This window comes from Astatotilapia calliptera, chromosome 3 (assembly GCF_964374335.1).
Source record: "Astatotilapia calliptera chromosome 3, fAstCal68.1, whole genome shotgun sequence".
Taxonomy (NCBI): Eukaryota; Metazoa; Chordata; class Actinopteri; order Cichliformes; family Cichlidae; genus Astatotilapia; species Astatotilapia calliptera.
Window position 1 is genome coordinate 3019505 of NC_137424.1, and position 26996 is coordinate 3046500.

General features: G+C 42.6%; 3 protein-coding genes across 3 annotated transcripts in view; all 3 read right to left on the bottom strand.

Annotated features, from left to right (window-relative positions):
• Positions 1–26996, bottom strand: part of LOC113016285 (phospholipase D1-like) — a 386460-nt gene that overhangs the window by 203712 nt on the left and 155752 nt on the right. The window lies entirely within an intron of this gene.
• Positions 1–26996, bottom strand: part of LOC145423725 (NLR family CARD domain-containing protein 3-like) — a 149022-nt gene that overhangs the window by 109217 nt on the left and 12809 nt on the right. The gene's annotated exons all lie outside the window — the stretch shown is intronic.
• Positions 1648–25621, bottom strand: LOC145426127 (NACHT, LRR and PYD domains-containing protein 3-like). Its single transcript, XM_080299649.1, has 10 exons — positions 25284–25621; positions 24212–24290; positions 21540–21744; positions 19588–21388; positions 18074–18247; positions 17701–17874; positions 17057–17230; positions 6988–7161; positions 2659–2705; positions 1648–2510 (listed from the first exon to the last, which is right to left on the bottom strand). The coding sequence occupies exons 1-10, from the start codon at positions 25460–25462 to the stop codon at positions 1954–1956; spliced, it is 3564 nt and encodes a 1187-aa protein (XP_080155775.1). The 5' UTR covers positions 25463–25621; the 3' UTR covers positions 1648–1953.

The window sequence follows — 26996 nt, forward strand, 5'->3', positions numbered from 1 at the left end:
TAAATAAGCCAGTTTCAAAATAAGAGCTGAAAGCTGTGTTTGCTTGTGTTAGCTTATTATTGTGGAGACTAACATTCAGTGATCATGTGTTCAGACTCATAATGATTACTCTCAGAAATCCTGATCTTTGTATTTACTGTGTGTTGGATCAATAACTGAGATTCATGGTATCACACAGCTGTGCTGCTGCTGATGTCAGCACATCTGGAACAATACGAGGTATCTGCTACCAGACTGAGCAGGACGTGAGACCTGTGGACTGTTTAAAGCTGTCCCTCCACAGCTCACTCAGACCTGATCCACACCTCAGTGATATTCTCTGACTTCCTCAGTAGAGACAGAAACCATTCAGATCTGGGACCATCAGCTGACTGATGATGTCACACAGACTGTGTTTTTCAGGAACAGTGATTCTGATGTGAGCCTGCTAGCTGACAGCAGACCTGATGAAAGCACATGTTCACATCTGTGAGGACAGACTGGACTCTTTGACTGCACCTTGGTTCTCCTCAGAGGTCTGTACAGGAGCATGTCCACCCCCACTGAAGATCTCAGTCACTGTGAAACATAGAAAGCTGCTTGTGTGGCCTCTGCCTCACATGTAGATACAGCTACAGGTTTCTCTGTCAGTCAGACTGAAACAGTGTCCTGATGCTGCATCATTCAGCTCTGTGCCCCAGTCAGCATCACTGGGAGCTACCAGTGTTTCTGCCCTTTTCCTGTAACACTACACTCAGCACAGGCTCAGCTGGTATCCAGTGTTGGACTTTGGCTTCAGCTGCTGTGATAGATCCTCTAACATAGATCAGCTCTGCTACATGTTGTTAGATAAGTGCAGCTGCTGTCATGTCCTGATGTTTCTCTGGCTCAGCAGCTTCTCCATCAGAGGTTCACATGGAGCTGATCCAGTATCTCCAGTAACTGTGTTCTGTGCCTCACTGGTTCATCCTTCTGTCTGTGTGACGTCAGTCAGATGTTGAAGTTCAACTCTGTAATCTTCACTGTGTCACAGAGTTCAGTGAGTCCCGTTATTCACAGTATCAATCAGATTATCAGAGAACAGCTGATCAGCAATCAGTGGTGCCAACAGCGCCTCCTGTGGTGAGAGGATGCAATAATGCAATGTAGCATTTTTTCCACTCAACACTTGCAGTCATGGAAACTGTCTGTTGGATCTGTGTGACGTTGCTTTCTTGGTTAGAGTTCCTCACAAATGTCCAGATGATTCTTCTAATGAGGCGTCGACCATGTTTGCAGCTCTTTGGAAGAAAACGTCGCCCTTTGCCATCCTTACTTTTCTTTGACTTCTTCAAATGCAGCTGAACTCCAGCTGGTATTTTCTTGGACTTTGCAGCTGTTTCTGGTCATCAGTTCATTCCTGCAAACCTCTGAAGCTGAACAACAATGATGCTGCATTGCTGGCTGATCCCAAAAGGTTGATTCTGTTCATCTGGACGTTTTCAGAAACGTTTGCTCACTGATCAGGTGACTTCTTCAGTCTCAGCTGACTGCAGCTTTACAGCCTTACAAACAGCACATTTGCACAATGACTGAAAGCAGCAGCACCTGATATATATGATACTAATATAATACATATACATATATAATCCATACTAATGATGAAGGAACTGAGCTCACAGTCCATTGTTCATTCAGTGAACTACTCAGTTTATTTTGGGCCTCAGAAATGCTCACTCTGTTTGTACATCACTGTCAGCAATAGACTCATTCTGCTGTGTGGACAGGAACACATGTGACATCACTTCCTGTTTGTTTGTGACTGAAGAGGAAGAAGTTTACAAGGAATCATTTAGAAGAGTTTCAAACATCAACTGATTGAATCCATGAATCTGAAAACGTGTTTGTGAGTGAAAGAGACAGACATGTACAGACTGAACTATCTGTTCAACAGTCAGAGTGTTTCTGTAACAGGAGACACTCTTTACACTCCACTCAGCACAGGGACACTGAGGAACCAGGAGACCAGGGAAACATAAACCCAGGATAAAGAGTTTGAGTGAATGTGGTGTTGAAGGTGTGGAGGTGGATCAGAGTGTCAGAGGAGACTCTGTAGAAGGACAGAGTGCCAGCAGGACAGTCCACATACACTGCTGCTCTGTTAGAGACAGAGGAGGAGGAGGAGGAGGAGGAGGAGGAGGAGGAGGAGATGGATGTGTAGCTGTTATTGTGACAGACAGACTGAGGACCATCATTATAGCAGATCAGACTCCAGGACTGATCATTGTTTCCAAACACAGAGTCAGCACCGACTCCTTTCCTTCTGATGCTTCTGTAATTCACTGATATATAAACATCTCCTCTCCACTCGACCTCCCAGTAACAGCGACCAGTCAAACCATTTCTACACAGCAGCTGAGACCAGTAATCGAATCTGTCTGGATGATCAGGATATGACTGAACCTCCTCCACATGTGTCACCTTCCTGTTGTTGTCAGACAGTTGGAGCTTTGTGTTCACTGTGTTTGTGTCGATTGTGAGTTGACAGGAATCTGATGGAGAGAACAAACACAATCCAGCTGCAGTTATTGATCCATCATCTGTTCATTGATTGACACTTTGATGATGACTCCTGACATGATGAAGATGGTTGAATGTGTGCTGCTTTGTTTTCATGAATCCCATTAAAAACACACTTACACTTCCTCAGACCTGGTCTCAACCATCGGACTCCAGCAGGCTCCACCCTGAAAGGAGGAGGGGGGTCAGAGCAGCACAGTCAGCATGCACACATGGACATTACATGGCTCTCACACACACACTGTTACACACTGAGCTCAAAGCTCGGCTCCACTGTTTTATTCAAAGAAATCTACATTTATTTATCAGCACATTTAAAAACAGCTTGAGCCAAAGTGCTGCACAGAGTAGAGAGAAAATAGGAAACATCCACAGTAATGACTATAAAGACTGGTCAGGATTGAAAGCTACAGAGTACAAATGTGTTTCCAACCGGCTTTTAAAAATGTCCAGTGTTGGTGACGACCTGATGTGAAGGGCGACTGTTCCAGAGTTTGGCTGCAGCCATCGATAAAGCTCACCTCTGTTTTTACGTCTAGTTCTGGTCAGAAGCTGCTTATCTGCAGACCTGAGGGCTCCACTTGGATTCTTTTGTTAAAGAGAGATAAGATGGAGCCAATCCATTCACAGATTTAAAGACAACCAGATCTGGAAGTGGATTCTACCACGTACTGGTAACCAGTGGAAGAAGCTGGTGATGGGTCGTCTAGCACAGACCCACCGCTGGAAGCAGACAATTGATGAGGGAGAGAACTGTGACAGCGCCGTTCCTTCACTTGACCTCAGTCGCTCTCGTCTGCTCCCTCGTAACACTGCTCTTTATTGAGCTTACATGAATATGCACAAGTTCATTAACATATGACGTCTTACACAGGTATGAACAAAGAGTACCAGTCTGTGCATAGTGTGTGTGTGTGTGTGTGTGTGTGTGTGTGTGTGTGTGTGTGTGTGTGTGTGTGTGTGTGTGTGTGTTCCAGATGTGACCCTGTGACCCCAAAGCTGGTGCTAAGAGTCCAGCGGTCCCCCTAACAAAGGGCTCTTATACTTAACCAGACACAGAGCAGGTGTCCTCCTACACCAGGGGTCTCAAACTCGCGGCCCGCGGGCCAATTGCGGCCCGCAGGACGATAGTTTTTGGCCCCACCTTAATATGAAAATGTAATGTTAGTTTGATAATGTATGACACTTTACAGTGTTGTGGGCGGAGCTGAATTAACCCACCAATCAGGGTGGGATATGGATCTCAGGGGACACCAGCCGGGCTTGATGCAAGCAGGGAAACATTTCTCAATGAGTCAAAGTTCCAGCAGCGTTGCCCTGGAGTGTTTCTTTCTTTCCTGTGCCTGGCTGGCTTCCTCCTTTCTATTGGGCAAACGCCGACATTCGCCCCAGCGCGCTGCGTTCACAACACTTCAAAAAAAGTTGTTTTTTTAAGTTGCTGCCCAGCGGGACATTATACGTATATAGATTTATACACACGTCAGTGGGATTTAAAGTTATGTTTCCACAGAGAGAGATCTCATATTAACTCTCACAGTGATGCGTAGGCGGCGGGATAAAAGAAAAGTCATGAACTCAATGCAGCCCAATTTAGTCTGCAGTCACATAGTGACACCTGTTCATCGGCAACAACAGTCCCCGGTAACCCGGACTAATTATAGGGTCGCACCGTAATTTGTGGCTCGATGTTTTTATTTGCATCACTGCGTTTGCATTGCAGCAAACATGAACATTACATATATTTCAATATAATGTAAAAGCAGTCAAAACAACTAACATCAGAAACAGCTGATGTTATTTGTTATGAGTGTGAGTGGAAAAGCAGACAAGCTTGGACAATTTTTGAGAGGATTGAGCCCTAGTTTCCCTCGGCTTTCCCGAATATTCAAGCGGACCATGTGCCTTTTTGGTAGCACATACTTGTGCCAAAAGCTCTTCTCCACTTTGAACTTCAATAAGTCCAAGTACAGGTCCAGACTTACGGATGATCATCTTCAAGACATACTGAGGGTCGCAACTGCTTCCTCCCTCAGGCCAAATCTGGCTCGGCTATGCGAGAGGAAACGCTGCCAGGTCTCTAGCAGCAAGGAGTAGGCAAGAGAAGCCATGTTCAGAAGAACAGTTCATTTTCTACAGTGTTCCATTCATGTTCAGAAGAAGGTTATAGAACTGTTAATACAGACATTTCAATCTAAATACAGTAGATATAGAAGACTGAAAAAAAACACACAAGTTCACTGACTAAAAATATCTTATTATTATTTTATTTATGTATTACAGATTGATTAATTTTCTTATTAATTCTTAATTTGTTTATTTATTTTTCATATTTTGTGTTAAAAAAAAATAAAAATAAAGAGATTTGAGAAGATTGGAATTTTTTAACCATGCCTTTCTTGTGGAAAACCTAATGCGGCCCAGCCTCACCCAGACTCTGCCTGCAGCGGCCCCCAGCTAAATTGAGTTTGAGACCCCTGTCCTACACCATAAATCAGTAAGAGAGGGTACGACCTCTCTCATGGCCCCAAGTGGTGTGTGCATGCCAGACCACTCTGGAAGGCACACAGAGTCTTTACAGACTACTAAGGATCAAACCTCTATCATCATGCAATCGATTATACAACTCTAAGCATATATGAGTAAATATTTCTAAGCATAAATGACAATCAACAATATAAACCTTACAGCTGGTTTTAATAACAGAATTCATTTGTTTCTCAAATGAGAAAGAGCTATCGAGAAACACTCCTAAATCTTTAGTTCTGAACTTTTCCAGTGGGCCAAGGTCAACATTATTAGATAATGCTAATTCTTTCCCTTACATTATAACAATGTGAGGAGTTAATGCTAAGTATACTGCCATTAGCGGCTAATTCTAATTAGGGGTGAATAATTATTAGTAGCTAATGCTAATTTGACGTGAATTAGCATTATATTAGTGAGGAGTTAATGCTAAGTAGGCTGCCATTAGTGGCTAATGCTAATTTTAGATGAAAAAGCATTAGCAGCTAATGCTCATATTGTTTTCCTTTGCTTTGTAAGAATGACAGCAGCTAATGATACGAAGTCTACCATTATTAACTATTGTTAATTTGATGTAAATTAGCATTATCCAATAATGGTAACCCTTTTGCCCTGCATTATAACGATGTCAGGAGTTAATGCTAACTAGGCTGCCATTAGGGGCTAACTCTAATTAGGTGAATACTTATTAGCAGCTAATGCTAATATTGTTTTCCCTTCCCTTTTAACAATGTGAGCAGCTAATGCTAATTTGATGTGAATTAGCATTATATTAGTGAAAAGTTAATGCTAAGTAGGCTGCCATTATTAACTAATGCTACTTTGAGGTGAATTAGCATTATGTGCTAATACTTATACTGTTTTTCCCTTACTTTTTAACAATGTGAGCGGCTAATTCTAAGTATGCTCTTGTAAATAGCTAATTCAAATTTAGTGTGAATTAGCATTATTCAATAATGCTAACACTGTTTTCTCTTACTTATTAAAAATGATAGTAGCTAATACTAATACTCTTTTCCATTGGGTAACAACGATGTGAGGAGTTAATGCTAAGTAGGCTGCTTTTAGAGGTTTATTCTAATTAGGGCTGAATAATTATTAGTAGCTAATGCTAATACCGTTTTCTCTTTCCTTATAACAATATGGGCAGCTAATGCTAATTTGATGTGAATTAGCATTATATTATTGAGGAGTTAATGCTAAGTAGGCTACCATTAGCAGATAAATCTAATTTGAGGTGAATAAGCATTAGTAGCTTATGCTAATACCCTTTTCTCTTGTGTTATAATGATGTGAGACGTTAATGCTAAACAGGCTTCCATGAGCTACTCCTTTCCCTTGCATTATAAAGATGTGAAGAGTTTATGCTAAGTAAGCTGCCATTAGCAACTAATGCTAATACTGTTTTCCCTTTCTTTATACAACTTGAGCAGCTATTGCTAAGTAGGCCACTTTTCTCTGCTAAGGATTTGTGTGACCATGATGGAAACTCTGATAAGCTAATGCTGCTAAGCTAATGCTGTTTATGGGCCCTGTTAGAATCAATATTTCATTCTCATTCTGTTGTTTGACAACAATAACAGAAAAATGTGCACTTGACAACAACTTTATTGTGAATTCAGCTGTGAATGTACAGTTTGTCATTATTTAAGCTTCCATTTCCAAATGTTAGCTGACACTTTATTAGGTACACTGGTATCTATATCAGGTACACCTGTGACCTAAATGTTCCTGCAAACAGACTCCTTGGAGACCCCTACATAAATATCCATGAACTATCCAGCTAGACTAGTGTGTCTGTCCCTTAAAAATATTCCCGCATGTGTGATTGTTCATGTGTCATCTGCAGGAAACAAACAGGAAGTGAGTGAAAGACACAGGAAATGTTTCCAACTCTTCCTCCTCTATCAGATTTTCTCTCCATACCTGAGAGTGTCCAGTCTCCAGCCTGGATCCTTCAGTCCAGCCGACAGCAGCTTCATTCCTGAGTCACCTGGATGATTGTAGCTCAGGTCCAGCTCTCTCAGATGGGAGGGGTTGGAGCTCAGAGCTGAGGCCAGAGAAGTACAGCCTTCCTCTGTGATCAGACAGCCTGACAGACTGCAGACACACAAAACAACAATCTATCTGTCAACAGTTGTTTTCTCTTTGTCACAATAACATCTATCCATCCATTGTAACTTTATTTATAAGTGACAATACCCAACAGAAAACAACAGTCATCTGAAGCTGTTTAACAGTGTAAGGTAACCGCCTCCAATATTAGAGAGAAAGCCCCAAACATCAGACAATCGACTGTGAGCAGCACTTGGTGATGGTGGGAAGAAGAACTCCCTCTGACACAAAGATCCTCCCAGTGAAAACAGGCTCCAGGAGGAGCATCTACCATGACTGGTTGCAGGGTGAGGGGAAAGAGAAGAGATGAGCTCAGAGAGACAAGAACAAAACAGAGAGACAAAAGTTAAGGACACGCAGTAGTGACATATAAAAGCATCAGGAGTGAAATAAGGGGAGAAGAAATCAGAGCATCATGGGAAGTCCACCAACAGCCTGAGCCTATAGCAGCATAACTAAGGGATGGTTCAGGGTCACCTGATCCAGCTCGAACTATAAGCTTTATCAAAAAGGAAAGTTTGAAGCTGATCTTCAAAGTAGAGAGGGTGTCTGTCTCCTGAACTCAAACTGGGAGCTGCTGCCACACCCAGTCCAACATAGCCAGGCTTTCTTTGCTGCATTGACAAAACCTCAGATCCCAGTCAGAGATGATGAGCATCATCACAGTGATGATCATTTCTCTGTAACCCAGGCTTTCTGCTTCAGGATCTGTGGATGCTCACAGAACAAGGAGACCTTTAAACATCATTTCACTAAATGGATGGACTGAGCTCAGCCTACAGATGAACTGGTGCCAGAGATCATAAAGAACATCAAACAGTCAAATTCAACACTTTTAATGGAAATATGAGATTAATGCTGCAGACAATCATGAACCTGCTGAATTCATGAACATCAAGAATGCAGCGAGTGGTAAAATAAAGATTTGACCTCAGTGTGCTCAGTGTTCCTGTCTATTCCTAACATATTCCTAACATGATAGCTGCACTTTAGAGCTCTAAAACTGGAACTGACACATGTTTAAACTCTACATGTTACTCAGTACATTCAGTTCTGACACTCGCCCACAGTCCAACAAAGGAAACATGGAGATCACATCAGTTTGTCATCAAAGTCGAATTATTAGGGCAACTTAACCTGTTATTATCTCGTTAACTCATTAACTGATTAACATCAGTAATTATTTTAATCACAGTTTTTAAAATCATGATTATTGTGAAAGTGCTCACTGGCTCTGAATATAACAGCCATGGGTCACAGGAGGGATGTTGATCAGTGCTGGCTTGAAATGGGCGTCATTATGCATCTCAGCCAATGGGAGCATTGAGGGTTGGCCTAATACTACTGCAGCGCTCACATGACCCAGGACAGAAAGAAAGGGGCGGGGACAGAAACATGGAGACAAGTACAGATCTTTGACATGTTCATTTTAAACTGTTCCAGGAGGCAGTGTTGATACAACTAAAGTTATCTGTTGTTGAAGAAGTCGGTCTGAGGAACGTTCTTAGGATCAACAAATGACGGCATGTATGAGCCTCAAGACGCAGCATCACAACAAGAACACATGAGCTGTAGAAAAAGGAGAGACTACGAAAGCCACGGCGTTACAACGTGAACCAGCTGTTGGTCTCTCTGGAGACTACTGGGCGTGGCTGGGTAACCATGGTTACCTGGGAGTTACAGAAACATGCAGAACATGTGATTCATGTTGCACAGCAGTGGGACATTTGAAATAAAGTCAGCACACTCAGTACAGATAGTGCATCAAATTTGATGCTGCTGCCAGACGTCTGCCTTTGAACACGTCCCTGCATCGCGCACAACACCAAGGTTGCCATGGCAATCACAGCTGACAGGGACAAAGTGCACAGCTGGAAGCCTGCAGGTATATTTAACATGATGTATTTCTCAGTGTCCTGTCTGTGTGTGAGAGACAAACAGCCTCTGTATGTGTGTGTAAATACAGCATGAATATGTAGAGGACATGTTTGTGGATATAAGTAAATGAAAGCTCTGCGTCGTTTGAATCTTTGACTCTTGTTTCTGTTGCAGGTCTGTGACTGAACTTCTGGGAGGAGAAACGTTGGTTTCATGCTCTGTGATTCTGTGTTTTGTCATCTCTCTCAGGTGATGGAGAGCTCAGATGATGACCCCGCCTACATGGTCAAATTCAAGTCTACATTCAGAACAGACCTGGAGACACGCAAGCAAAAAGCCAACATTGTATATGTGAAAACTGCTGCTGAAGCCAGATTCAAGGAGCTCAAGTGTTTACCCAGATCTTACTGAACTTACTGCAGGAACAGAGGGTTGTTGGAGAGAAACCTGTGGAAGCAACAACATCCGAGCAACCAGAGAAGAAGTTGGCCCTGTTGGTGCTTCATCAGAGTGTGAACAGGAGGAAGACTCAGCTGAGATCAGTGTGGTGGATACAGAGCAGAGCCCACCATCAGTACAGAGGCCTGTCCATTAGAGTGCTGCTCCAACATGCAGCACATGTACTTGGCCACAGCTGCAACATCTGTACCTGTGAAAGCTTCTTCTCTGTTGCTGCTCATATTGTGCAGAAGAAGAGAGTTTCTTTATCATCAGAAAATGTCAATGAGCTTGTGAGTCTTAGCAGCTGGCTCGGTGCAGAGGAGGAAGAACATGTCAGTCAGAGGAAGATAAATGCAGTTCATGTTGTCAACTCAACCTGGACTGTTGAAAGAGTTTTTCTTTGTCTGGTTTCTGACTGAGATTCTCCAAAGGAAATCCAGCACAAACACACACTTCACACACTCAAAGTCCTGCACAGTAAATGAGCTGATGAGCGTTTGTGCTGCTGCCTGATAACAGAACAATAGTTCTGCTGCTTCCTGTTCTGGAAACACACATTTATAAATGTTCACTTGCTGTTGATCAAAGGTATGTTGGTGGCTCTGGACGCTGAGGGAACTTTGTAAAAAACTAGATCAAATGTTAACGTCCTGGCAGAGGCAAAGAACTTTGATTTGATCTTTGATTAGATTCATGTTTCAGCTCCGACTGACAGAAATATTTGAACTGCTGCTGTGTTAAAGGGAACACTGCTGTTAGAAAGCACCTGATCTGTTTGTGCACACTGAATGTTGCACTTCTCATACTGCAGTACTATTAAAATAAGTACACAATGCACTACTTTTGAACTCATGATTGAATGTTGCTGTAACAAAGCCATTAATGTGATTCAAAGTGTTCATGGTTTCCCAGCACAACAAATGATTGCACAAGTGTGACTGATCCACTTTCTAATGTGTGTGTAGCCCACACTGTGTGTCACTGTGTCACAGGTGAGTATGTGTGTCCAGGTTCTATGAGGACAACAGGATATAGTGACTGAGTCCAGCAGCTTAAAGTCTGACTCCATCCTCCATTTAAATAACTCACAGCAACAACTGAATAGCTTTGCCTTTGTGTAGCTGACACTTCATTTTAATCTCCTTCTATTCTGGTTTATCTGGTCTCAGTTTCTATAAGCACACAGGTTTCATCAGGGACTCTATGACCTCAGTGATCTTTGCTGGGCCTTAATGCTCTGAACAAAGCTGCACATCACAAGACTAAATAGAAATGAATCAGTCTTTCATTTCTCACTGCTGTTTGACTTCAGCTCTCAATGTCCCACCATAACCCATGGAAAGAATTACTGTCCATCCAGGCTGCTGAACATGAAGCTGAAGAAGGTGGAGTATTGTGAGGGCTGATGGACATGATGATGAGGAATCCAGGAGCAGTGGGTGGATGGCAGCATCAGCATGAAGGATCCGTGTGAGAATACATCATCATCCACAAAGGAAACCAGTCTGAGTGTCTGACGATCTTGTTAGAAAGACGCTGTCGCAGTTAGCTTTTCTGCTAGTTAGCTGGTCTTCTAATTAGCTGGTTTGTTAGTTAGCTGGTTTGCTAGTTTTCTGGTGTGCTAATTAGCTGGTTTGCTAGTTAGCTGGGAGCTAACTCACTAGAACATTTGATGCTAAAATGTCTAAACTGTGTGAGCAGCTTTCATGGCTGCTCTGTGTTACTCTCAGCCTCTCTTTAACTCAGTTTTTCCTCCTTACAAACTAGAAAACCTTTTTCAGCTTCTCCACACTCGAGCTGTGGCTAAGGTGCTACCAGCATGCAGGCTTGGTCTCTCTCACCCAACAATTACACTCGTCACCGAGACGAACACCACTCCACTAGTTCACCACTAGGAGGTGCTAAAAGACCACATACAGTGAGATTATCACTAAATGTCTGCTGTGTCTGACGGTGACTTGGGTTTATACTAACTGGCTACATGAGCAGGATTAACTGCAGTGCTATCTTTGTGAAAGAGACTTAGCAGCAGATCAGAACCAAACAGAAACATTTCTACTTTTTCTGCAGCACCAGCTGGATGCATGGAGTCTAAACTCCAGTGACAATGAGGCACATACAGTGTGACTGCTGTGACTTTACAGGTCGGCCTCATTCACTGACATTAGTCAGATATGACTGAATCTATATCACACTTAAAGCTTTCTGTAAATGAAAGAATCAGTGAAAACGAGGCACTTCAGTCAATTTTAAACAAACTCTGAACATAACCTGCTTCAGACCAGGTTATAGGTTCAGCATCAGTAACCATGGTGATGTAGCCAGGTAAACACAGAGCTAGGACAGAGACAGACAAACATTTATGCTCACAATCACACATCTCCAGTTAACCCAGCATGCATGTTTTTGGACTCTGGGAGGAAGCAGAGAACCTGAAGACAACCCACACAGGCCACACTATCGCCCTTATTTAGACACTAATAATAAATTAATTGATAAAGTGATAAATTATTTAATATTTTAAGGAAAACAAAAAAAAAACAAGAAGTCTAACCTACAAAAACACCAAACCTGGGAATGTGATATATTCAGTCTATTCAAATGTCCAGCATGGATATATGAAGAATGTAACACTGCAGTGAAATGGAGCCCTGCTGATGCAGACGCTCTTCTGGTCTCACACCGACCACCTGCTGAAGCTAATATGACTAACACTAGCGTCACTGCATGTAGCCCCACTCTTCTCACAGCAACATACAGCTGTCATGGCTTGACTTTCCACTGATTGGCTCATGTTAGCTTTATATTAACAATGCTTGGTGCATGAACTCCACTACTACTGAGAGTCACTGCTCACCTAATGCGGAGTTTTTAATGGTCAAATGCAGACCTTATTATCTCCCCAGAGAACTCACTTCGATCATACTCACTGCCGTGTATATACCCCCCGACGCTAATGCTAGGTTGGCCATGAAAGAACTTTCTGCAGCCATTAACAAACACCAGAACAAACTAGAGATGGACCGATCCGATATTACGTATCGGTCCGATACTGACCTAAATTACTGGATCGGATATCGGAGAAAAATAAAAAATGTAATCCGATCCATTAAATATCACGAAAGCACCTCACAAAACTTGCAACACGCCGTAACCCACCTCAGAACGAGCAGTATGCATCACGTGATAGAGCGGCTGTGGCATGCGGGACCTGTCGGTGGTCTGGATAGCATTTGGAGCTTCGCTAGCAACCCGGCATTTCATCTCCGACAAAGTTATCCCGAGAGAAGTAAAGCAAGTGTGTAAGTCCATCTCTGAATGTTTGTAAAGCATTCCTGCGTTAAGCTTAACGAGCGACTGCCTCTCGCTCTCTGGCTGCTACTTCAATCGTGAAACTGCTTAACGATCAGCTGATCGGCTTTTCTGTCGCGAGTCCGTGTCTCTAGTTTGCTTTTGGCCCACTTTGCACCAGAATAAGGAAACCAGCGGCTGAACAACAGCAGCACGTTTAAGCTTGATCAGCTGTTGTTAGAATGTATTTAATATTACTTTCTACTCGAGGATCTTTTTCTAAGTAGCTGACGCTGGTAACTGTGCAGGGGCGGATCTAGCAAAGTTTAGCCAGGGGGGGCCGATAGGGCATTAACAGGGAAAAGGGGCACAAAGACATACTTTTCTTTCTTATTCTCATTTAAAATGTCGAGCTTTTAATAAATAATTATCTGACACCCAAAGTTTTAATTTGATGTAAAATGAATAGAAGTCAATTACTATATATAGTAACTGTTAAGTCTAATATACCCTAGTAAGCTATAGTACTTTTTCTTTTGGGAAGGTACCATCTGTGCAGTCTGCAATTTTGTTGAAGAAAGATGTTGAATCTATTTAATATTTCTTGAAAAATAATTGATTTCTGTGCATTTTTTTCACACTTCATCAAATTAAGGTTGATTACGTCGATTAAGCATCATGAGATAGAGCGTGAGGGGTGGTTCCCTATTTTTTATTTATTTATTTTTGTTGTTGCTGGGAGTTGGAACCCTATTAGTTAGGTTGCTTAATATTTACGCTAAGTACTCTTTAAAATACCAGAATAGGGAGGATGGTGCAGGTTTAAGTTTATTAGATTGATCAGTATTGCTGAACTATGAAATATTTTTTTTGTATACAGGTATAACAGAATAGCTTTAGTGTAGTTGTTGTTTTAAACTTGAGTATGAACTTGCAGACTTGCAAAATGCAGCAAGATATTTAAAAAACAGTTTTGTTGATTAAAAAACACTATATCGGATTCATATCGGTATCGGCAGATATCCAAATTTATGATATCGGTATCGGTATCGGACATAAAAAAGTGGTATCGTGCCATCTCTAGAACAAACACCCCGAGGCTGCTTTTATTGTTGCTGGCGACTTCAACCACACCAACTTAAAGACAGTCCTCCCCAGATTCCACCAACATGTCTCCTGCCACACCAGAGGAGACAAGACTTTAGACCATGTGTATTCCAACCTGGCTGGAGCCTACAAAGCCATACCTCTCCCCCACATTGGACAATCGGACCATCTCTCCCTGTTCCTCACACCTAGGTATTCACCACTCATCCAACGTGTGAAACCTGTGAGGACAATTAAAGTGTGGCCAGAGGGGACAGACGCAGTGCTCCAGGACAGATTTAAAAACACAGACTGGAATATGTTCACCCACACAGACCTGGACCAGTACGCCTCATCTGTACTGGAGTACATCTCCGAAACCACAGACAGTGTCACCACCCAGAATCGTTTCTGGGTGGTACCCCAACCAGAAGCCTTGGATGAACCGGGATGTTCGTCTCCTCCTGAAGGCCCGCAACACCGCCTTTAGGTCAGGAGATGCACACGCCTACAGTACAGCCAGGGCTAATCTAAAGAAGGGCATCAAAAAAGCCAAACACCATTACAAAAAGAAGGTAGAAGAACACTTCTCCAACTCCAACCCCCGACGCATGTGGCAAGGACTCCAGACCATTACAGACTACAGGACCACCAAACCCTCCCCTGCATCCTCTGATGTCTCCTTCCTCAACGAGCTCAACAACTTTTATGCTCGTTTTGAGCGAGGGAACCCCACAACCACAACCAAAGCAGACGTGACGCCAGACCACCAACCTCTGACTCTCTCCCCCACCGATGTAGGAGTGGTGCTGAGTAGGATCAATGTCCACAAGGCTGCAGGTCCTGATGGCATCCCCGGGCGTGTTCTCAGAGCGTGTTCTGGGGAGCTTGCAGGAGTGCTCACAGACATATTCAATCTGTCCTTGGCCCACACTGTGGTACCGGCCTGCTTCAAATCCACCTCCATCGTCCCCATACCCAAAAACTCCAACCCATCTTGCCTCAATGATTACCGCCCAGTAGCCCTCACCCCCATCATCACTAAGTGCTTAGAGCAGCTGGTCCTAGCACACTTCAAATCCTGTCTCCCCCCCACCCTGGACCCCCACCAATTCGCATACCGCCAGAACAGGAGCACAGAGGATGCAGTCTCCATCGCACTGCACTCTGTCCTCTCACACCTGGACAACAACAACACCTACGCCAGAATGCTGTTTATAGACTTCAGTTCAGCATTCAATACAATCCACCCCTCACAACTCATCAGAAAACTGACAGACCTGGGCATCAGTTCCCTCATCTGCAATTGGTTACTGGACTTCCTGACCAACCGCCCCCAACATGTCCGGCTGGATAACCACTGCTCATCTACCATCACAATGAACACCGGTGTACCACAAGGCTGTGTGATGAGCCCTTTCCTCTACTCCCTCTTCACCCACGACTGCAGACCTGCTGATGGTTCCAACACCGTCATTAAGTTTGCAGATGACACCACGGTGATTGGCCTCATCAGTGACAACGATGAGGCCGCCTACAGGGAGGAGGTGGATCGTCTGGCTGAGTGGTGCGACACAAACAACCTGCTGCTTAACACCGAGAAGACCAAGGAGCTCATCGTGGACTACAGGAGGAATGCTGACCCACATCCACCCATCCACATTAAGGGGACGGCTGTGGAGCGTGTGAGCAGCTTCAAGTTCCTGGGAGTCCACATCTTCGAGGATCTCACCTGGACGACCAACTGCTCCAAGCTGGTCAAGAAGGCTCACCAGCGCCTCTTCTTCTTGAGGACTCTGAGGAAGAACCACCTGTCCTCAGACATCCTGGTGAACTTCTATCGTTGCACCATCGAGAGCATCCTGACCAACTGTATAACAGTCTGGTACGGGAACTGCTCTGCCTCGGACCGGAAGGCGTTGCAGAGGGTCGTGAAAACTGCCCAGTGCATCGCCGGAGCACCACTTCCTGCCATAAAAGACATCTACAGGAAGCGGTGTCTGAAAAGGGCTGGGAAAATCATCAAAGACCCCAGTCACCCATCACATGGACTCTTCACCCTCCTGCCCTCTGGGAGGCGCTACAGGAGCCTCCGGACTAAGACCACCAGGTACCGGAATAGCTTCTTCCCCACAGCTGTCAGACTCCTGAACTCTGCCTCCTGACTTCTGACCCACGTTAACACACGGACTGAACATACACACACCCACAATGGACAACTGTACCCTCAAACACACAATAATAACATGGACTGAACCACTACTCACAACCACTAGCACTTTATATAGCCTCTGTAGAAACTATCTACACCCTCACTTATCTTAACTGCACTACTGTATAGCTCTGTGTAAATAATCATTCTGTACATACGATAATTTTTAACCCTACAACTGTTTACAACTTGCATAGTTCCCATTTCTGTATAACTGTAAAGCTCAGATTTCTGTAAAGTTATTTATTTTATATTTTGTATAGTTTTTCATATTTATATCCTGTTCATAGCTTGTACTCACTACAGCCTGTACATACTTATAGTTATAGAATATTCACAACATACTTCATACCGTGTACATTATAACATACCATAATAGAGCCATTTCTGTAATATACTTACATATCTATACTATTGCTAATATATATTGTAATATATCTATATCACTAAAGCACTTCTGGATGGATGCAAACTGCATTTCGTTTCCCTGTACCTGTGCATGCGCAATGACAATAAAGTTGAATTCTATTCTATTCTATTCTAAAATATAAAGTCCCAGCAGTACTAGCTGTTTTATCTGCTGTTTATAATAAGCTAAATGTGCTGATAATGTGCAAATAGAGCCTGAAGCAGCTAGCACTATTAGCATCAGTACCAAGCCCTGTTACATTTATACACTGTTAGAGCTCCAATGCCTCCAATGCCTCCAATCTGCTCTGTAAAAGCCTTCAGAATACAGGCAGGAATCGAACTGGAAGTTTTGGTCAATGAAGTGCTGCTGAAATAAAGATTTTTGAATGAGAAAATCAGATTTATCATTTAATTTCAAATGAAAAACAAGAAGTAAACAAAAATCCCTAATTACTCCAGAAACTGATTATTTACATTAAGACATTTTTATCAAGTTAGTGTTTGTGCAGCAATACAAATCAGGTTTGAAATCATCAACAATAGAAAAATGTAAATGCTGACCTGAGAGTTTCCATTTTACAGTGTGGACTCTTCACTCCAGCAGACAGAAGCTTCACTCCTGAATCCTGCAGGTCAGAGTTACTCAGGTCCAGCTGTCTCAGACTAGAGGACTGGGAGCTGAGAGCTGAGGACAGAGCTGCATGGCCTCTCTCTGAGAACTGACAGTGACTCAGTCTGAAAAATGGAAGATAAACATTTAACAAACACCATTGTTAAAGTGCAGTGAGGGTGCACTGAAGAGTTATTAGATTTAGCAATTAATCCTGGTTTTATTTTTTAATTTTTAGAAATCCTTCATTCCTTATTAAGCTACAACAAATGGATGACACTGACATTTACTAACTAAAATATATACTGTTCAAAGAAACAACAACAACAAAAGGGCAACATGGTACTCACACAATGGTTAATTAATTCTGGTAGTCTATTGCAAATACCAATTGGGCTCCATGTGCCGGGCAGTGAGGGTAGTGCATTAACACCAAAGTAGCTGACACATTGATCAACATTGATCAATAACTCTCTCTAGTCATTAAATTATCATAAAACTATTGCAGAAGTTTTGCTGACCTTTTTTCAAAGTTGTGGAATCTTATTGATTAATACTGTCAACTGATGAAAAGCACAACATAACTTGATCTCACCTCAGAGTATTCAGTTTACAGTGTGGCCTTCTCAGTCCTGCAGAAAGAAACTTCAATGCTGAATCCGTGAGGTTGTTGTTACCCAGGTCCAGCTCTCTCAGACTGGAGGATTGGGAGCCGAGTACTGAGGACATAGCTTCACAGCTTCTCTCTGACAAGTTACAGAGACTCAGTCTGGGGGAACGGAACATTTTTAAAATTCCACGTGGTAAAGACATTAGAAATATGGCAGATGATTATAACTTCAGAATAAACAGATCCATCATTCTCATGTGTTTCATGAAAAAACAAGAATAAAAGCTAACCTTTATTAAGAATTTGTTTGACTTCTTGTGTCAACTCATGAAGATTTTGGAATATTACTTGATCTGACCTGAGTTTTTCCAGGGTACACTGTGGACTCTCCACTGTAGCAGATAGAAGCTTCAATGCAGAATCATGCAGAGTGTTGATACTCAGGTGCAGATCTCTCAGACTAGAGGACTGGGAGCTGAGAACTGAGGACAGAGCATCACAGCCTCTCTCTGTGAGGTAAGGGACACTCAGCCTAAAAAACAAACACAAAATAAAAACATAATTTGAAAAATTGTCATTTGATAATAATGTTTGTGATTAATTTAAATTACTTCTTATGTTGAACCTTTACATCAAAGACAAATGTCAGTGAATGGTAAATGGACTGGTTCTTACATAGCGCTTTTCTACTCATCTGAGCAGTAAAAGCGCTTTACACAACTTGTGCAATCACCCATTCACACAAGCACATTTTTCTAAGTGCTTCATAGCTAATATTCACACACATTCATTAATATTTATGGTTAACTAAAAACGTTTTAGTTTTAAAAATGCTCCCTGTTTAAATATAAAGATCTGGAACTTGTTCATTGAAGGCAACGCTAAACAAAAACAAATGATGACTCCTCATTTCTGTGAACAGGTGATGAGTGTGTAAGCATTCACCAATGAGAGGGAAGGCTGGCTCACATCCTGGTGAGTGAGGGCTTGTTACTCCAGGAAAAGGTCAAGATATGATCGAGAGATGCTGGGAGACTGAACCAGTGAACTTTTCATGGAAATTATTTCTACTGAAGCAGATATAGTGATTAGTCACAAGAAACGTGAAGAAACACGATGAATCTGATTGAATCTGCCAGCAGCTGCAGATCCTGGGAACTGTACTGGTGAGGCTGATTGTAACATATAGAAGTGAACTGAGCAATAAGACCAGAGGAGGAATGAGTGAGTTAATGATTATCACCTCTGGGTCCATCACAGTCTTTGAACGTCTTCACTCAGCACAGAATGATGCTGCCACGCTTAACCAGCACACAAAATAGACTTGACATTACTCCGGTTTAATCTCTTTACACTGGTAACCAGTTCATGTTAGAATTAATTTAAAATTTCAGTCCTTACTTTTAAAGCCTGGTGTGGTCAAGTCCCAGCCTATATTTCTGACCTTCTAGAAAAGCTCTTCCAGTCTGAGATCTTCCAGTCAAAGGCTGTTACTGGTCCCACTAACTCATTTGTTCAGACTCTAGTATTCAAATTGGCCTTTAACTAGTTTTAGGCCGTATGATGTTCGGTGTTTGCTGTTTAATGTGTTTTTATTGCCTGTTTCTACTGTAAAGCATTTTGTGGTTTTTCACCTGTGAAAGCTGCTGTATAAAGTTTACTTACAGGATGATTCTGGATATGACTTTGATAAAAGCTGACACCCAGATATGTTTAAGACACTGACATTTACTGCTGCTATCAAACATTAAATAAAATCGACCTTATTTAGTGCTGATGATCATTTAATTAAATATGTTTAAAATTTTAAGCAGCTATCACACTTGACACTGTTTATGTTATAAATAAAATACTGATCACAGATTTACTTACAGAGCTTTGTTGGAGGCTTTGACCACTGGCAGCAGCCTCAGAAGAGCCTCCTCTGAAGCAGAGTATTTCTTGAGATCAAACTCATCCAGATCTTCTTCTGATGACAGTAAGATGAAGACCAGAGCTGACCACTGAGCAGGAGAAATTGTAGAGTAGGATAGACATCCTGATCTCAGAGACTGTTGGATCTCCTCCACTAGAGAACGATCATTCAGTTCATTCAGACAGTGGAACAGATTGATGCTTTTCTCTGCAGACAGATTCTCACTAAGCTTCTCCTTGATGTACTGGACTGTTTCCTGATTGGTCTGTGAGTTACTTCCTGTCTGTGTCAGCAGACCTCGTAGGAGAGTCTGATTGGTCTGCAGTGAAAGACCCAGGAGGAAGCGGAGGAACAAGTCCAGGTGTCCATTTGGACTCTCTAAGGCCTTGTTCACAGCACTCTGGTGGAGAGATTGAAGTTTTAGTTTGTCAAATAATTTAGATTTCTTGGAGGTTGTTTGTTTTTGTTCCAGCAGATTGAGTCCAGAGTTGATGAAGGTCAGATGGACATGAAGAGCAGCCAGAAACTCCTGAACACTCAGATGGATGAAGCAGAACACCTTGTCCTGGTACAGTCCTCTCTCCTCTTTAAAGATCTGTGTGAACACTCCTGAGTACACTGAGAATGCTTTGATATCGATGCCACACTCTGTCAGGTCTGATTCATAGAAGATCAGGTTTCCTTTCTGCAGCTTATCAAAAGACAGTTTTCCCAGAGACTCTATCATCTTCCTGCTCTCTGGACTCCAGTGTGGATCTGTCTCAGCTCCTCCATCATACTTGACCTTCTTCACTTTGGCCTGAACCACCAGGAAGTGGATGTACATCTCAGTCAGGGTCTTGGGTAGCTGTCCTCCCTCTCTGGTTTCCAGCACATCCTCCAGAACTGTAGCAGTGATCCAGCAGAAGACTGGGATGTGACACATGATGTGGAGGCTTCGTGATGTCTTGATGTGGGAGATGATCCTGCTGGCCTGCTCCTCATCTCTGAATCTCTTCCTGAAGTACTCCTCCTTCTGTGGGTCAGTGAACCCTCTGACCTCTGTCACCATGCCAACACAGTCAGGAGGGATCTGATTGGCTGCTGCAGGTCGTGTGGTTATCCAGAGGCGAGCAGAGGGAAGCAGTTTCCCCCTGATGAGGTTTATCAGCAGCACATCCACTGAGGTGGACTTTCTAGGGTCAGTTAGGATTGTAGTCTTGTGGAAGTCCAGAGGAAGTCGACACTCATCCAGACCATCAAAGATGAACACAACCTGGAAGTCTTCAAAGCTGCAGATTCCTGCTTCTTTGGTTTCAGTAAAGAAGTGATGAACAAGTCCCACCAAGCTGAACTTTTCCTCTTTCAGCACATTCAGCTCTCTGAAAGTGAATGGAAATATGAACTGGATGTCCTGGTTGGCTTTGTCTTCAGCCCAGTCCAGGCTGTATTTCTGTGTTAAGACTGTTTTCCCAATGCCAGCCACTCCCTTTGTCAGCACTGTTCTGATTGGTTCATCTCTTCCAGGTGAGGCTTTAAAGATGTCTTCTTGTCTGATTGTTGTTTCTGGTCTGTGTGGTTTCCTGGATGCTGTTTCAATCTGTCTGACCTCATGTTCATCATTGACCTCTGCAGTCCCTCCCTCTGTGATGTAGAGCTCTGTGTAGATCTGATTCAGGAGGGTTGGGTTTCCTGCTTTAGCGATGCCCTCAAACACACACTGGAACTTCTTCTTCAGGGTGGATTTAAGGTTACGATGACAAACAGCAGCTGGAAGTTCTGAATAATAATAATAAAAATGCAACTTTAACAATCATATTTTACAAAATGCTGATGACAATTTCTGACCCACTGAGAAATGACTGAACACACTGGTGTCACAAGTCTCTCATTTATCCAGCAGCTTAAATCTTTAAAGAAATCCTCTTACGTCCCTGCAGACAGTCAGCCAGCTCCTCCTGCTTCATTCTCCTCAGGAAGTCCACTGTGATCTTCACAAATGCCTCTCTGCTGTTTCTCCTCTGCTCATCATCCTCCCTCTGAAACTCCAAGCACTGGGGCTTATTTGGATTCAGAGCCTTCTGGATCTTCTTCAGCTCGTTCTTCACAAAAGTGATGATGTTGTCCTCCAGCAGCTGGAACAGAATACTTTATGAATGACTCACCACTCTGATCTTTAGTCCACACAACATCCACTTCTTTACGATCAAGGGGCATATCATCCACGAACTCTTTACCAATTATAGGTTTGACTTTATCTGATTAACTGAGACTTTGTCCACAACTCCATGATCCCAAAACGTTGATTCTGTTCATATGAATGCAGCGATTTCAGTGGGAGAAACATTTCACCGGTGTTCAGAGCTGAACTACCAACGGGTTGAGAATCAAAGCCAGAAACTTGGAGATGTTTCAGGTGACTGAGTTGATCGTACAGACAACTGGTCTTAAAGGTTCACTCTGTTTACGCATACAGATCAGTATTTAAGGTTTGACTCTCATCATCCACTGGGGCACAAACTGGACGTCATCAGGACACTACAACACAGAACAAACACCATCCCCACAGACACAGCAGCCAGCGAAGCAGAAGAACTTCACATCAAGAAGGTCCTGAGTAAATGTGAACGCTGGTTTGAGGGCGGAGTCAAGGAGGCCATTTATGTGAAAAGGAAAGACCATCTCTGAATGGAGGAGGGGCCTAAGGGTACATCTGTCACCATCTTACATGCTGTGATTGCAGCCATTCCCCAGCTCTCTGAACTGGACTCATGACCATTGATCAACAACCATTGATCAATGGTCCTGACAATATGCGTACCAATGATCAATGAACTGACCTCCCAGCCCATTGTTACTTCAGTGGGCTGGTTTCAGTCATACAAATGTCCTGTTTATAAGATTGAAACCTGCAGTCAGCTGAGACTGAAGAAGTCACCTGATGGTGATGAAACGTTTCTCCCACTGAAAACATCCAGATGAACAGAATCAAGCTTTTTGGGATTTACGTACCTGGATGATTGAGCATCAAGACACAACTCTGTGACTTTTCTCAGATGAATAAATCCTCTCCTCCAGCTTGGTTTACATCTACCAGCCCTGTGGCGCTGCCCAGGGACAATAATCTATGTGAGAGGTGGAAAGTCATACAGGTGTCTGCTCCTGCCTTCAGTTATTTTATCTACTGTGTGTCAACTGGCTGAACCTCCTCCAACTGTCTACTGTCTCCCTAAACTCAACAATGACTTAGTGATCTATCCATTCTCTGACCAAACACATCCTGCTGCAGGAGGTTAACATAGCAGCACACTGATGATCCCACTCACTGTGAACAACACATTTGGACCTGATTTGCTGCTCTGGTTCACACGTGAACTTCCACTGCTGCTGTCACCAACTTGAGAGGCTCTACAGAAAAACTGGACTTGTCCATAAAAATCATAAACTACATTACAAGGACAGCATTGCTCAATCAACTCTAATTACTACTGACATGTTCTCTCTTCTAACTAAGGTACAGACACTCAAACTTGCTGCTTTCAGTGAGAAGTCAAATGTGTGAATATGAGCTGGAAGCTGCTGAGAGTCCTCCCTCCTTCCCTACTTTCACTATAAACACGCCCCTTTCATGCACCTGCAGAGGGCCGCCAGCAGATGGAGCTGTCTTAAACAAATCCACTTGGATAGTTAGCTGTAGATGACTTTATCAGTATGACTGCAGGACTTTTGAGTTATTCTTTAGATTTATTTCAACTCTTATATTGTGCACAAGCGTTGAGCGACCCATAATTTCTCTGTACTTTTCATAAGAGCAGCCAGACTTTCAGCTAGTTTTTCTTTTTTAAGAGCTCTGCAGGTTTTATGAAGGTGTGTCAAAGTTGTTCTTTGGACACTGGCTGCTTATTAAATCATTTTCAGTCCTCGTACAGGAACACTCTTCAAGCTAAATCCAAGTGTGTTAGACCAGAGTTAACCTGATAGATATGTGTGGGTGTGTAACTCTTAGAAGCTGATTGGCTGCTTTTTATGGGGGCTGGGTCTTTGGAAAGCGAGCAAACCACAGTTTTAGTAACACACCCTGAACTGCACACTTTAACAAACGACATGAGATTTTAACTGTAATGTAAAAATCCTGTGATTCACTGTTATTAAGCACAAACACATCTATGGCCCTGTTTCCATTAGTAGCTGCTCAGATCGACTCACCACAGGTCGCCACGACTGGACTGGATCCACTGGTTTCCATTACAGTTGACGACCACCTAATGTGGTCGTCTCAATACAGCCGAGTGTCGACTAACATCATTAATAAGTGCTAATGCTGCTAATTTCCATCATATTTGTCATTTACAAAGATATTGAAGAAACAGTTATTCAGCTTCATTCCCACTGATCTCGACTACAAACTGTTTCACTTTGGTTTCTGTTTAAAGCCTCGATGTTTAAAACGTTTCCCTGTGATCACATTTGCACCGTCTGATTTCAAAGTTTGTTTCTTTTGGTCATTTAGTCCACAGAGTCCTTGGTGTTCTGAAAGGGACCTATAAATAAATGCATTATTATTAATATTAATAATAAAGTAGTTGTTGTACATGTACAGACCATAAATATGGAGTCCAGCTGTGTTTGATGCTGCTGGGCAGACTGACCACTGGGAACCTCTGAGCTCTGCTGGTCCACTCTGTGGAGGAACCATGAAGGATCAGATCAACACAGGATAAAGATCCAGGAGTTTCTGCTCAAATAACTTCATCTGAATCACGTCTGTCAAGTTTTAAACTCTCAGATTGTGAACATATCAGTAATTTTCAGTCTGTTTTCATGGACGTCCTTTCAGTGGTGATGTCAGGGATGATTTTGAAGAAGCTCATCAAACTGAACCATCAGCAGATCACTGCTCCAAAACCAGAACATGATCCGAGGTCTCCCTCCACCACCAGAACACCAGCTTTACTAACGTGGTAGATCAGTGTAGTACAGATCAATAACTGATGAGTCATTTGATCAAAATCACTGAGTGCTTCACGTCTGACCCTCTGATGCTTCTGTAGACATTTTGCATATTTAATGAATGTCTGACAGTTTTACATTCATTCTATGAACACAGTGGAAATGTTGTGTTATAGTCTCCATGTTGTTTCCAGCATCATAAATTCTTAAGTTCAGAAAATTAGATTCTTTCTTCACAGCTGAAAAACAACAACATTTATTCTCTATTGAAATCTGCATCGTCCACTCCAAAGGTCACAATCTGAAGGTAACATCTGGTTTTGTTCCCTGTGGTTAACTCTGAGCATCAGTATGGTGGGATTTATCCACTACATCCACACCACTGTGGTTCAGTGTTGTCCTGATGGAGTAACAGCAGCCAGTATGATCCAGGCTTTAGCTGCTGGGTCTCTGTGTGACCTCTCAGACTGTTTAACAGATCAGACACAAAGAGAATCAGAGCAGCTCTGTTCTTTAAAGACCAACATGAACCCACTCAGGTCACACTTTCCCCACAGATATGAGCATCACTGTCCTCAAACAGCAAATGACCAAGTCGAACATTTGGATCTTTTCTCTTTCATTGTTTTCTTTTTAATGAATCTTTGTAACAATCTGAGGATGTTTCAGGTCATATTTATCCAGGAAACACAAACATGTGAAGGAGTCATCACAGCTCTCTGACCTCGTTGCTCCAGTTTCACCACTGAAGTGTGGAGGTAGATCTTTGGACCGGTCACTCCTCACAGACGGACAGCTGGACCCTGCAGACTGTGACCTCTGACCTCTGCAGACACAAACATGATTGAAGCAGCTGTGATCACACAGACTGCAGATAATGCAGCTGTTTCCTGTCAGTAACATCCTCTTAGATTAGAGTTCAGCTTTTTACAGGAAAACTGGACAAAACTGATTTTTGTTACAAACTCATTTTCATTTCCTCTCAGCTCACAAACACAGTCAGACAATCAACCAGAGTCAACACTGATTATAATGTCAGTGCAGAATTATTTCTGTTACTCAGTGAGTTCAGCTCTCTGACCTCGTTGCTCCAGGTTCACCACTGAAGGCTGGATTATGATCTTTGGACCAGTCACTTCTCACAGACGGACAGCTGGACCCTGCAGACTCTGCTCTGTCCTCCTCTTCCTCCATCATCATCTTCAGTCAGTCTGAGAGGTAAACCACAAACACTCAGTGAGTTCACATTAACAGGAGGAACTGAGTTACAGTCGCTGACCTCTGACCTGTCATGTGACCTAGAAACCAGGTCAATATGTCTGTAGGGTCAGTCATCCAGGTCATGTGATCTAAGGAGCTTGGAGCATTCCATGTATGAATGTTGTTATTGACAAAGATGACGTTTGTGTGTCAGTGATGCAGTGACTGTTGTTGTTACCTGTACAGGCTGGTTAGACTCTATGAAACAGATCATACAGATCTCTGCATGTTAGAAGAGACTATCAAAGGTCATGAATGAGACAAAGGCAGGGAGGCGTCCTTTACAGCTAAACAGCAGAGTGAGAGAACAGCCAGCACCTCTACATTTATCACATTATACAGCACATGTATGATGCTGACAGGGATGAGAAGAATTTAGTGATTCTGATCCATCATTGATATTACTTATTGATTCTCAGTAGCTCTGCTCTGACAGTCACCACCATCACTGAGCAGCATATCAAAGACATTTGTGCACATTAACTGCATGTTGTGGCTCAAATGTTTGTGCATGTTGGAGGCATTTCCTCTTTGTTGTGATCAGTGTGGGTCATTACTCAAAACAGTCATTATTACACATATTACACAGAACACTTTAATTAAAAGTAATGGAGTACGTTACTTCATTACTCCTCATAACATTACTTTGATGTTACTGTGTAAAATGAACAAATGAGCATGTAACAACATAAAGCTGAGGTACAGCCCCACACACCAACACAGATCCTGATGAGGTCACGTGATGTTTCTCTGAGTGTTTATGAACACAAATCAAAGATGAAACAGCACAAAGACACTTCAAAGTGATTCTACTGTAGAAACATGAACAGGTAGAAACCTGCAGCCTGACTGCTCATCACTTTGTTACCTGTTCAAGTTCAGCTATTCTCTATAAAACAAAGCATGTCCTGAACAAAAAATCATTATACACACTTTATTGCACTCTGTTGCTTCCATATATGACTTACTGTCTGGAGATATGGGCTAATGCATATAAAACGAACACTCTTCCTATTTTCAAGTTACAAGAAAGAGCTATAAGAATTATAAACCAATCAAACTATATAGAACCAACTAACATTTTGTTTATTAATCTGAATACCCTGAAATTTTATGATTTAGTTGAATATAAAATGGCACAGATAATGTATAAAGCACAAAATAACTTGCTTTGCCC